General features: G+C 45.4%; 1 protein-coding gene across 2 annotated transcripts in view; it reads right to left on the bottom strand.

Annotated features, from left to right (window-relative positions):
- The window catches only part of LOC137419629 (uncharacterized), a 130,314-nt gene that overhangs the window by 14,809 nt on the left and 102,139 nt on the right, over window positions 1–13,366 (bottom strand). For both annotated transcript variants that reach the window (XM_078770555.1, XM_078770556.1), the window contains exon 2: window positions 3,706–4,138. In XM_078770555.1, the coding sequence (XP_078626681.1) occupies window positions 3,706–4,126 (421 nt within the window). In that variant the 5' untranslated portion in view covers window positions 4,127–4,138. The remainder of the gene's footprint in view (window positions 1–3,705; window positions 4,139–13,366) is intronic.

Genomic DNA, 13,366 nt, shown 5'->3' with positions numbered 1-13,366 from the left:
GGGCAAGGGGGGGATTAGGAGGGGAGGGGCAAAGGGGAAGTTTAGGAGGGGAAGGGCAAGGGGGGAGTTCAGCAGTGGAGGGGCAAGGGGGGAGTTTAAGAGTGGAGGGGCAAGGGGGAAGTTTCGGAGTGTAGGTGCAAGGGGGGGGATTTGGATGGGATGGGCAAGAGGGGAGTTTAGAAAGTGGATGATTAATGAAAGACGAACATTGATAACAAATTGGGTTTGTTGTGATTTTCAAGTTAGCAATCCGGTTCAGGATGATGGAGGAGGGATGGAATGAATGTGAATTTAGACCATGTAGTGAGGGAGACGTATAAGATATTGAATTTCTTTTTTTTGAAGTGGAATGAGTTGGAGAGGAAATTGAGAAAAGCCTTTTAAATAGGAAGAAAAACAGCGTGTTGTAATATACCACTGAATAAAAAACAGAAGGGGAAAGGTTTAACATATTTAAAAATATTTAAACAGAACTATGAACAATCTTATATGCACAAAAATACCAACGGGGGGAGAGCCGAGAGGGACCACCACGAGTCACGTGAACAGGGCAAACGGTGGATGGCAAGGAGATAATGGGGGTGGGGCGAACAGCACACCTGGACAGAAAATACAGGATGAGACAACAGTACACGTGGAGAAAAGAAAATAAATGTTTTTTTTTTGTTTGTTTTTTTTGGGGGGGGGGGGGGAATTAGAACGTTAGACAGTATTATGTTCGGGGTAGAAGGGAAAAAACCAAGAGCCAAGCAAAACACACTTAAGTTAACAAAACACCGACGGGGGTACAACTACAAGGCCACACACAAGGGCAGAAAACGATTAATTAATTACGAGTTACAGGAAATTCAAACCAAAACTAACTATAATCAAACAATATCACATGGACGATAAAATAACGAATTGAAATTTGACAATCTATCTGGGGAAATGGGGGAGAAACACGTGGTCGAAGAACGAACGAACGAATAAGAATGAATAAACGAATGAGCACAGAGAAGGTAGTCTTTTTTTTTTGTTTTTTTTGAGTTGAGATTTACATAAGGAAGTAGGCTTTGGGGTGGAAAGACTGCGAAAACAGAGAACGAAAGTTATTGGATCACAAACGACAGGCGCTGAGAGAAAAACAAAGCCTCAAGGTTGTACAGTGTACACTGTACAAGACCTCGAGACGACACGAATTAACGCGATTTTCAATACAGGTATGAAAGATTTGCACCGAAAATCTTTGACGGGACAATAAACGTACATACACCATAAAAGAAGAGATGGTGGATGGTGGATAAGAGAAGACAAGAGATGGTGGATAAGAGAAGACAAGAGATGGTGGATAAGAGAAGACAAGAGATGGTGGATAAGAGAAGATAAGAGATGGTGGATAAGAGAAGACAAGAGATGGTGGATAAGATAAGAGAAGATAAGATGGTGGATAAGAGAAGATAAGATGGTGGATAAGAGAAGATGAGAGATGGTGGATAAGAGAAGATGAGAGATGGTGGATAAGAGAAGATAAGAGATGGTGGATAAGAGAATATAACAGATGGTGGATAATGCAAGATAACAGATGGTGGATAAGAGAAGATGAGAGATGGTGGTTAAGAGAAGATAAGAGATGGTGGATTTGAGAATATAAGAGATGGTGGATAAGAGAAGATAAGAGATGGTGGATAAGAGAAGATAAGAGATGGTGTATAAGAGAAGATAAGAGATGGTGGATAAGATAATATAAGAGATGGTGGATAAGAGAAGATAAGATGGTGGATAAGAGAAGATGAGAGATGGTGGATAAGAGAAGATGAGAGATGGTGGATAAGAGAAGATAAGAGATGGTGGATAAGAGAAGATAAGAGATGGTGGATAAGAGAAGATGAGAGATGTTGGATAAGAGAAGATAAGAGATGGTGGATAAGAGAAGATAAGAGATGGTGGATAAGAGAAGATAAGAGATGGTGGATAAGAGAAGATAAGAGATGGTGGATAAGAGAAGATAAGAGATGGTGGATAAGAGAAGATAAGAGAAGATTAGAGATGGTGGATAAGAGAAGACAAGAGATGGTGGATAAGAGAAGATAAGAGATGGTGGATAAGAGAAGATAAGAGATGGTGGATAAGAGAAGATAAGAGATGGTGGATAAGAGAAGATGAGAGATGGTGGATAAGAGAAGATAAGAGATGGTGGATAAGAGAAGATAAGAGATGGTGGATAAGAGAAGATAAGAGATGGTGGATAAGAGAAGATAAGAGATGGTGGATAAGAGAAGATGAGAGATGGTGGATAAGAGAAGATGAGAGATGGTGGATAAGAGAAGATGAGAGATGCTGGATAAGAGAAGATAAGAGATGGTGGATAAGATAATATAAGAGATGGTGGATAAGAGAAGATAAGAGATGGTGGATAAGAGAAGATGAGAGATGGTGGATAAGAGAAGATAAGAGATGGTGGATTTGAGAATATAAGAGATGGTGGATAAGAGAAGATAAGAGATGGTGGATAAGAGAAGATAAGAGATGGTGGATAAGATAATACAAGAGATGGTGGATAAGAGAAGATAAGAGATGGTGGATAAGATAATATAAGAGATGGTGGATAAGAGAAGATAAGAGCTTTTACCCAATGCTGCGCATAGATGGTCAATGTCCAAAGTGCAGTTGATAAAAATTAGTTAATCACAATTCAAACCTTGATTTAGGTTAAAATAAACAATTCAGAATTCAATAATTATTTTCTTTCGAAAAAAGACCAAATTGATGTAAAAAAAAAACAACCAAAAATTCCACATTTTGTTTGTTTTATCGACCAGTGGGGGTTGGAGTTTGTTTTCAAACGAAAGTTTTTTTTTTAACGTTCACATTGTTTCACAAAATATTTCCAAGATATAAAGAATTATACGATGAATTTCACTGTTTAAACAAGGATAAGAGAAGGTGTGGGTATGTCATCTTGGATGTGGGGGATCCCTGGGTCACTCCTGGGAAATTGATAGGCTGTCTCCATGCAGCGGGCCTGTTCAAGAGAACTATCCAGGGCTATACAACAACAACAATAACAATGTTAAGCCCATCCATGGCTAAAGAGAGGTACTAAAACCACAAGAGCAAAGCATGGCACGCCATCACAAATCCCCACACTTCACACCCAAAGAAAAGTTGAAAGATGGCTACATGTTCCACCAGGAATAACCCAATATCAAATTTTGAGGGTTTCTTTTCCATTTTGACCTGTGACGCCACATCCTGGGGCATGAACCAGAAGGCAACGAAAAAGGTTACATATTTCATGTGTCCCCCAATGCTGATTGCATATACAAGGTTACATAAAAAAAAGGTTTAACATGTACCTCCAATTACATTTTTTCTCCCCACTGAAACCTCGTTTTTTAAAAATGTCGTGAACAAACTCGAGTTCGAACACACAAAATATAATTTTAGCCAAGTTTGGTCACAATCCCATCAGCAGTTTCAGAGAGGAAGTTGAAAGTGTTTACAGACAGACTGATGATGCGCCATCCCATAATCTCCCCGGAAATATGTTCCAGGTGAGCTAAAATTTACCTTTTACATGACATTAAAAATCCATTCATATGAGACGATACAAAACCGCACCAAAATAAATTATACAAGTTAAAAGATTACAAAAAACAAACAAACAATGGTGAAAATCAAGATATTTGTTGCCATGTGATGTCGAATTAAAAAGTCACATACCAGACATGGGTCTTAATCCATGATCCTTGGAGCGGAGACTGCAGACATCACTGAACCTGATTCCAGAGAAATCAGAAACTTCGTCCCGGTGCACATTTTGGGATCCGAAAATCTTTGCACAGAAACTGGAAAGTTCCCGAATAACATTCTCCAAGTTGACGAAAATACTTCCCAAAAGAGAAGAACCTGCAATCTGAAAATCTTGCGGCGTTGAAAATGAATTCATAAATTTACAGAAGTCAGCATACATTGCAAATTGTAATTTCTCTTTGGCGAGAGAGAGGATCTCGGTCCGCAATGGATCCGACTCGGTGCAAGCTCGAATAACCTTCTGATTCTCAATTCCAAGCTTATCGATCACTGCTTGCGCTGTTTCTCCTCTCAGGCCTTGGGACTTGAGCCATTCCAATAAGCTCTCCATATCACCGATGACCTGCCAAGGATACAATGCTTCTGCTAATCACAGGAAAGTTATACATGTTATTTTCTTTTCTCTGTTTGGAATGTTTTGCGAGTTTTTATCTTATCCTCTTTGATCCGTATCCAGCGAAACGGTAAACGTATCGAGCTTGATTTCTACATGAAGACTGACAGTATATGTAAGAGACAGCCACACTCACCTTTGAGCTGTGAAGCATAGTCACAAATAAATGATGCACCAGTACGTTATTCTCATGAGCCGATTAATAAGGGCTTATGCTGCATCGGCCAATCTAATTCCATGTATTTGTGACCAAACATCTCTGTCTTCAAAGACCTGAGTAGCACATGGATGCTATTGATTCACGAGTTATCAAACAGAGTGACCACTATATTCGTCATGGGTGTGTGTGTCTGTCTGTCTGTGTGTCTGTCTGTCTCTATTTGTCTGTCCGCAGCATAACTACCCGATGATATCATCCGATCTTGATGAAACTTGGGTGGGAGGTTGATATCATGATCTAGTTGTGTCCTACCTGGAGTGGGCGTATTGCACCCATTGTGGGCGGAGCGACGCCCGAAAAAGATGTCTTTTTAGGGGGTAATCGAGTTCAAGCTACATCTTCTCCCAGGGAGTTGGTGGAATCTGACAGTGATTTCGGTATTTGGTTAGGCCAATGTCATGTGTCTATCCCCACTGAGTTCGATTTTCATTTTCGCCCCAAGGTCAAGGTCACAAGGTCACGAAATTTTGAAAAGTCGATTTTTGATGGTTTTAATACATTGTTCGCTTTTTGATAGGGTGAAATGTCGTACATGATCTTATATTATCACATACATCATGAAATACAAGTTTTCCAACAAATTTCAGAATCTTCGACCTTTGACCTTTGAAGGTCACAAAGGTCAAATTTTCAAAGTTGTCGGAATCGAAACGAATTTTCGGTATTGTGTAGCTAACTAACCTCATAACATTGCTCATTGAGCATTGTCATTGAATACCGCTCGCTCGTGAACCATCGTCGTCTCCTGACTTGTCCTGGTTTGAAGGTGATGTGTTGGTATAATTTACGCATACAGCATCAGCATCATGTTGCGTTCAGGGTCAGAGTTGATCCTCTTGTTTAATACACATGTACATATAATAATAATAATAATAATTCATTTATTTTGTATAGCGCTTTTCCAGAAGCCCAAAGGCGCTTTGACAGAGTGGCAAACATAATGCATAACAATACATGAAAACAACAATTGCAAAAAGACAAGAATCAATAGGGAAATATTTAAAGCAAAAGGAGGGAGAAGGAGAAGAGATAGTCAGGGGTTAAATGCTGTGGGTTGAATGTTGAATGCAGTGTTGAACAGGTGGGTCTTTAGTGATGTTTTGAATGTGGTGAGTGAGGAGGAGTATCTGATGGTGTGAGGTAGTGAGTTCCAGAGGGTGGGAGCAGCGATGGAGAAGGCCCTGTCCCCCCAGGATCTGAATTTGGTCCGGATGGAGGGGGTCAGGAGGTTGGTACCAGCAGAGTGGAGGTTGCGGGTGGGAGTGTGTCTGGAGAGGAGGTCAGCCAGGTAGGATGGGGCCAGGTTATGGAGGGCTTTGTAGGTCAAGAGGAGGATTTTGTACTGGATTCTCTGGGAGATGGGGAGCCAGTGAAGCTTGTAAAGGACGGGGGTGATGTGGTCACGGGTCGGGGAATGGGTGAGTAGACGGGCAGCGGAGTTCTGAATGTATTGGAGTTTATTGGTGATTTTTGAGGGTGAACCATAGAGGAGGCTATTGCAGTAGTCCAGACGGGAGGTGATGAAGGCATGGATGAGGGTTTCTGCAGCCGTGGAGGAGAGGGATGGACGGAGACGGGCAATGTTTTTCAGGTGAAAGAAGGCTGACTTTGTGATCTGTTTAGTGTATTTGTCGAAGGAAAGGGTTTGGTCAAAGATGACGCCAAGATTCCGGATGTGAGGGGAGGTGGATACTGGGATACCGTCGATGTTGAGGGCAAAGTTATGGGTGGATTTTGTGAGCGTTTTTGGGCCAATGATGATTATTTCAGATTTATCACAGTTAAGCTTGAGGAAGTTGATTTGAAGCCAGGATTTTATTTCAGTGATGCAGTTTGTCAGGATAGAGTGGGTGTCGGTGGAGACGGACTTGGTGGAGATGAAAAGCTGGATGTCATCGGCGAAGCAGTGGAATTGGAGACCATGTCGGCGGATTAAGTGACCGAGGGGGGACAGGTAAAGGATGAAGAGGAGGGGGCCAAGAACTGAACTTTGGGGGACACCTTGGGGGAAGGGAGCAGTGGGGGATTTGCAGTTGTTGATGGAGATGAACTGGCATCTGTCAGAGAGGTATGATTTAATCCAAGAGCGGGCAGTGCCGGTAACGTTAAAGGTGGATTCAAGTCGGGTGAGGAGGATAGTGTGATCGATGGTGTCAAAGGCAGCGCTGAGGTCGAGGAGGACGAGAATGTTGAGGTTGCCAGCGTTAGAGGAGAGGAGAAGGTCGTTGGTGATTTTGAGGAGAGCAGTTTCAGTACTGTGGTTGGAGCGGAAATCCGGATTGGAATGTTTCATACAGGTTATTGGCAGAGAGATGATGTTTGAGTTGAGTGGCTACAGCGCGTTCCAAAACTTTTGACAGAAAGGGTAGGTTGGAGATGGGTCTGAAGTTGTTTAGGGTGTCAGGGTTTAGACCAGGTTTTTTTAGAATGGGGGTAACAGCAGCAATTTTGAGGGAAGGTGGGACGATGCCTGTAGACAGGGAGGAGTTTATTGTTGCAATGATAAGTGGAGAGAAAGCAGGGAGGGAGGCTTTGACAAAGCTGGAGGGGATGGGGTCAAGAGTGCAGGTGGCAGTTTTCATTCCTATGAGGAGTTCAGAGAGGTCAGTAGGGGAGATTGGGGAGAACCGAGACAGGGGATGGCAGGACAAGGGGGTGCAGGTGGTTGGAGGGGGAGCGGGTGCAGCGGTGGTCAAGCTGTTGTAGATGTTGTCAATTTTGCGTTGGAAGAAAGAGAGGAAGGAGATGCAGTTGTCTACTGTGAATGACTGGGTGGTGGTGTTCAGGGGGCGGAGGAGTTTGTTTATTGTCGAGAAGAGTGCTTTTGGGTTTCCGGAGCCAGAGTGGATAATTTGAGAGTAGTAGGCAGAGCGGGCGCGGGAGAGGGCATCTTTGTAGTGTTGTAGGTGGTCCTTGTAGGCTTGGGAGTGAACTGTGAGACCCGTTTTATTGCGGAGTCTTTCAAGTTGGCGAGCACGAGTTTTCATCAGGCGGAGTTCAGGGGTAAACCAGGGAGCAGAATGGGTGAAAGTAACTGTATTTGGTTTTTACAGGCGCAAGCTGGTCAAGGCAGGAGGAGAGAGTGTGGTTGTAGTAGTCAGTGAGGTCGGAAGGGGTGTGGAGGTCAATGAAGGGAGAAGTGGACATTTTTTCAGAGAGGGTGGATGAGAATGAGGTAGGTGAAAGAGCGTTTAGCTTACGGAAGTTGATTGTGCGATAATGCCTTGGTGCTGGGGCGGGGATGTTGATGGTCAGAGTGATTGATGGCTAAGTGGTCAGAGAGGGTGAGGTCGGAGCCAGAGAGATGGTGCAAATTTAATCCAGTGGAGCAGACAAGGTCCAAAATGTGACCACGGATATGGGTAGGAAAGTCGACATGTTGAGTGAGGTTAAAGCAGGTGAGTAAATCAGTGAAGTCAGTGGTTATTGTGGAGTCAGTGGAGTCCATGTGGATATTGAAATCACCAAGGAGGAGGATTGAGGGGGAGAGGGAACATAGCTGAGTCAGAAAGTAGGAGAAGTCAGACAGGAATGATGGGTGTGGTTTGGGAGGGCGGTAGACGACAGCCATGACTGACTGCGTGCGACCAGAGAGTTTAAAAGCCAGGTGTTCAAATGATGGAGCAGATGAGATGGAGATGAGGTTGGTCTTGATGTCTTGACGGTGGATAACGGCAATTCCACCACCTCGGCCCTCCGAGCGTGGTTTATTGACGTAGGAATATTTATTGGGTGTGGTGAGGTTAAGTGTGTAGTAGTCCAGAGGTTGTTGCCAGGTTTCGGTGAGACAGAGAAAGTCCAGTTTGTTATCCAGGATGTATTCGTTCAGGATGAGGCATTTGTTGTTGAGGGACCGGATGTTGAACAGGGTGAGCTTGATGTTGTTTTGAACAGCAGGGATGAATTCAGGTGATTTAGCCAGGGTTCGTAGGCAGGACGTGCGATCGTGTGCGTTGCTGTGACCAGGTGCGCTGGGACGAAGAGTGAGAGTGCGCTGAGCCGACCAGAGGACGGGGATGGAGTGACCTGATTGCAAATAAACAAACTTACGACCGGAGCCACGGTGAATGTACCTGGGTCGTCGGAGGAGTCCATTTGATTTGATGGCAGAGATGCATGATGGGGTGGAGCGGGTATTGAGCAGAAGAAGCCTTGCGGCAGAGTACTGCAGAGCCATGCCAGGCAGGAGCGAAGGGACGAGTACGAGGCCAAGGTCGAGGAGGCAAAGCGGCAAACGCAGCAGCAAACGACTGCAGCCGCTAATCAAGACCACAGCGGCAAACAGCCACCGCCGCAAACAACGGCCACAAACAACTGGAGCGGGCCTGAGGAAACAGTGGAGGAGCCGGGCAGGCGAAGCCAGGAAAAGCCATATAAAACCATATAAAACCTGTTTTTATTTTCCTCTCACTGCAATTCTCACACACATGCAGCAAGGAGTCTCCACTTTGCTGGAAGTTAAACTTTTCAGGTTCAACACACATAATCCTGTCATCTCATAAATTTGCAGTTATATGAAGCTGTCTGCTGCAGTGAATTAAATAAATAATAATAATAATTATAACAAGAACTGCCACTTTAAAACTGCTGGCAGTGATGACCGGTTTACTCACACACACTTTTGATACAACTCCACTTTTGATAAAAACCCCACTTACATTGGACATGCTTTGACACAACCCCCTTGGATACAACCCCAACACACACACACACACACACACACACACACACACACACACACACACACACACACACACACACACACACACACACACACACACACACACACACACACTCTCTTAATTAATTGTACAGTATCGGTTGTTTCTAAACTTAAATATAAATAATTTAAAGGATTGCTGTAAATGATGTTAATTTCACAACATCGCATGTTCAACTTCATTTAAATGGTAAACCTCAAACATAGTTTCTCCACCTAAAGCAAGAACGTTAACCCGTAAGCAATTGACTAGTTTCCCGACTGCATGGATCATCAGCTGGGCACCGTTCTTCCTCGAGGTTTCAATCCTTTCAGCCCAGGACCTCTCCAAACGGCGGATCCACAACCTCGATCATGGATCCACATCAATAGATGGTCAATCAGTAGATCCACAACCTCAGTTGCATCCAGGCAGTCAGTCAACCCATCAATGCAACATCACTTATTCCAACTTTACTCGCAATAGGATTTAATATTGTTATGAATTTGGTAGAGCAACATCTAGAGCTAGGTAGATCTGTATAGGTAGGTATTTGACTGTCGTGACAGGGACTCTACATGTAATAAGTTCTTGATGTTTAGGCGTTTGTCGGGGTAAGATGTATGATTGTGGATCTACCTGGAGATTCGAGTGTTAAGTAGTGAGGGATTAAAGGCAACGCCCCTGTGAGTCTCACCTAGTAGTCAAACCTTTGTCCATTATGGCACTGCAAACCACATAAACATTAGTTAGGTCCTTAGGGCAACATTAAATAATTCCTTTCCCTGACAATGACTTCGGAACAAACGGACAGGAAACCAGGCCAAAAACACCGCCACAATTGGCCGCCACCGTTTGCACCTCCAAGGCCTACAAACCTCGCCTGGCACGTGTTATAACACAAGGACCGCGGGGTCGGGGATGGGAGAGTGGAGTGATGCTGCAGAGGGCGTGACCTGGGTGAGCCGGCGAGTTGGGAGGCTTTTATTGGCTGAGGAGTGCACCAATGTGACGTCATCGGCCAGAGATATAATCAACGGTCAGACGCCATCTTTAGGAGTTGGCACTTAGCAGTTGGCACTTGGCAGTTGGCACTTGGCAGTTGGCTGCCGGCACTCCCGCAGAGAGTCGAGTCGAGTGGAGTTCAAAGGAGTTCACGGCTTGAGAGGGTCCCGGTGCGATCCCGAGTTTGGAGAGTCCTTCCTGTCCCTGGTCAAGTGGAGTTCGTTTGCTTTGTGCAGCCCTGCGTTGGACCTTGGGAGCAAGGGAGCTCATGGTGTGGGTGTGCCGTTGAACCGACGAGGCCTGGTGGCGCTCGGAGGCGGACGGAGAGGGCCGCGGGGCCGTGTTACATTGAAGACGACTAGAGCCAGATAAGCCCGAGCTCCGCGTTTACACTTTACATGACGAGACGTGTTATTTTCGTATTCATCTCCCTCGTATCGTGTTTGATATCTGTTGTGTGTGGGATCCCAATTTAGGCTTATTAGAGTTATTAGTACTAGGGCATGCCCGTACTATATCTATATCTAAAATTATATCCCCCCCCTTTATTTACATGAAATGGTTTGGTCCAAAGCGAACGGCTTGCGAGTACGGTGACAATCCCCCCCCCCCCTTTATTTACATGAAATGGTTTGGTCCAAAGCGAACGGCTTGCGAGTGCGGTGACAATCCCCCCCCCTCTATTTACATGAAATGGTTTGGTCCAAAGCGAACGGCTTGCGAGTACGGTGACAATCCCCCCCCTCTATTTACATGAAATGGTTTGGTCCAAAGCTAACGGCTTGCGGAGTTTGGTAAAGAAATCGCCATCGCGTGCACAAAGGCGCAGGAAAGCGAAAGAATCGCAAATTAGTTTTAATTAGTTTTAAAACATAGTTTAACGCCCGAGCGAGTTTAACGCAATCGCAAATCGCATCGCAAAGCGAAAGAATCGCAAATTAGTTTTAATTAGTTTTAAAACATAGTTTAACGCCAACATAGCGCCAACATAGTTTGCCGATGGGAAATAAATGAATACGCTCTCAAATGTGCCATCCGAGGCAGAGTCTGTTCGCCACGTTCGGCACACGTGATAGCTCGCTGCTCTCTGATTGGTTGAATCGTTTTTTGGACATAGCTCGGTAACTACTTCTGCGATTAATTTAAAACCTTGAAAAGGCACATCCTCGGGTCCCCAGCAATATACCTGGCAAGTTTCAAGTATATCGGACCGGTAGTTGTCGAGAAACAGCGGTCACAGACAAACATACATACAAACATACATACATACAAACATACATACATACAAACATACACACAGAGATTAGTGGAATTATAGATAGATTACCGGCGCGTGCTTTTCACTGTCTACTTTTCATGAATAAATCCTTGTATTATTTTCTGTATATATCTGAACGCAGTTTCCTGGGTGTTTGATTTTAATAGATAAAGCGGCGGAGCTTTGCTGTGTCCGCCATTCCGCGCGTTTGTGCCTGATTTGGAATCCGCATTGAGTTCTTGCCTCGGGAGTTAAAGCCTCGCAATTGGCTATCCGCAACTGTGGTGTTAATCGCGGTTGCGTGACAAGTGGTGTCAGGAGTGTCGGATTCGAACCCGTCGGACAAATTTTTTTGTCCGCGGCGAGACCGACACGGTCTGGCGTGCATTGCGCCCGACGTTCGAACGCAAGATTTTTATAGTCGAGGCGGAGAAATTTAATAATCAATTGGGCATACGGAGCGCGATATCGCGTCTTCGTCAAATTTCAATTGTGTTTCTGGAATTATTAAAATAAATACGCGTGCGGGAAACAATCTTCCGGAAGGCGGATGTCGGAGATTGACGAGATGGAGGTACGCAGCGAGGCTTCCGTCAGCGTCGGGAGTGAGCCGGAAATGGGGGAAATAGAGGATGGCGTTGGAACCTCCCCCGCTGCTGGGACGGCCGCGATAGATCTCCAGACCATAGTAAATTTAATAAATGCTCAGAGGGCCGATTGTGAGCGATTGGGAAAGCAGATGGGAGACATGAACGCACAGGGTGAGCGAATGGAAAGAAAAATGGAGTCCCAGGGGAAGGAATGTAGGGAAGGAATGAAGGGAATGAGTGATCGATTGGAGGAACAAATTGAAGGGTTGGAAAATAAAATTGAAGGGATGGAAAATAAAATGGAGTCCCAGGGGAATGAATGGAGGGAAGGAATGAAGGATATGAGTGACCAAATTAATGGATTAAAAAGGGAAATGGCAATTGTGGCAAGTGTACAGGTGAGCGGAGAATGTCCACAGTTCGATGGGGAATGTGTACAGGTAGATTGGGAATGCCTGCAGGTAAACGTGGAGTGTCCACAGGTGAGCGGGGAGTGCCCACAGGTGAGCGGGGAAGGAAATTTGGAATGTGAGAGTTGTAATGGGGAATGTTTCCCACATTCTGGCCTGGTTGTTTATCGGGACCGTGTGGATGTCACAACACCCCAACCGGGGGATCAATTTGGAATTGTGCAGCACCAGGGCGGTGGTGCGGAGCAAGAGGCGGTAGAGTTTTTGGGGGTCCGTGCAATGGAGCCGGACCAGGTATTTATTGGGGGTATTGATCAAAGCCTGGCGGGGCCAGGAATGATTTGTAATGATGATGAGGATGATTTGATCCAGCGGCTGGAGACCTGTGACAGTCCCATGGAGGTAGAGCTTGTTCAGGCCCAAAGGAGCCTGGGTGATGAGGTGAGTTGGTCCGAGGAGGTGGTTGGAATGACCGAGGGGACGCTCACCGTACACTGCTATTTGGAAACAGAGGCTCCAAAATTGGACAACCAGTTGGGGGAGTGTGTTGGCTCTGGGCTGGATTTGGATCTTGGAGGATCGGGAGAGAGAGCTTCTGGAGATTTGGTCCCTGTAGGGAATTTGGATCAACTGCAGGGATGGGCAGAACAACCGGTGGTAGAGATTGTTCCCTGCAGCTGCGGTTTGGCAGTGGGAATGAAAATTTGTAAAAGAAAATTTAAAATAAAATTACAATGGGAACTTGATTTGGAGCAGCCATGGTTGGAATTGGTCCCCGGGCTGCGGGATCTGGACATGGAGAGGTCATGGGTGATGGCCTCGGGCAAAAATTGCCCCTTTCAAAATTTGGGTATGCCAGCCAGCTGGGGGGCTGTGATGGCGAGATTTGGACGTGGGGTCCAGCCTTGGGTGTCGAGGTACGACCTGGGTCCCACGGGGGGTCTGGTGGAGTGTGGCGTCCCTTGTCCGTCGGGGCACCGTCCGAGCGGGTGGC

Source organism: Myxine glutinosa, chromosome 1 (genome assembly GCF_964187855.1).
Source record: "Myxine glutinosa chromosome 1, kmMyxGlut1.1, whole genome shotgun sequence".
NCBI classification, from domain to species: Eukaryota; Metazoa; Chordata; class Myxini; order Myxiniformes; family Myxinidae; genus Myxine; species Myxine glutinosa.
The sequence above is the reverse complement of the archived record's forward strand: the minus strand, read 5'-3'. Positions and strand labels throughout refer to the sequence as shown.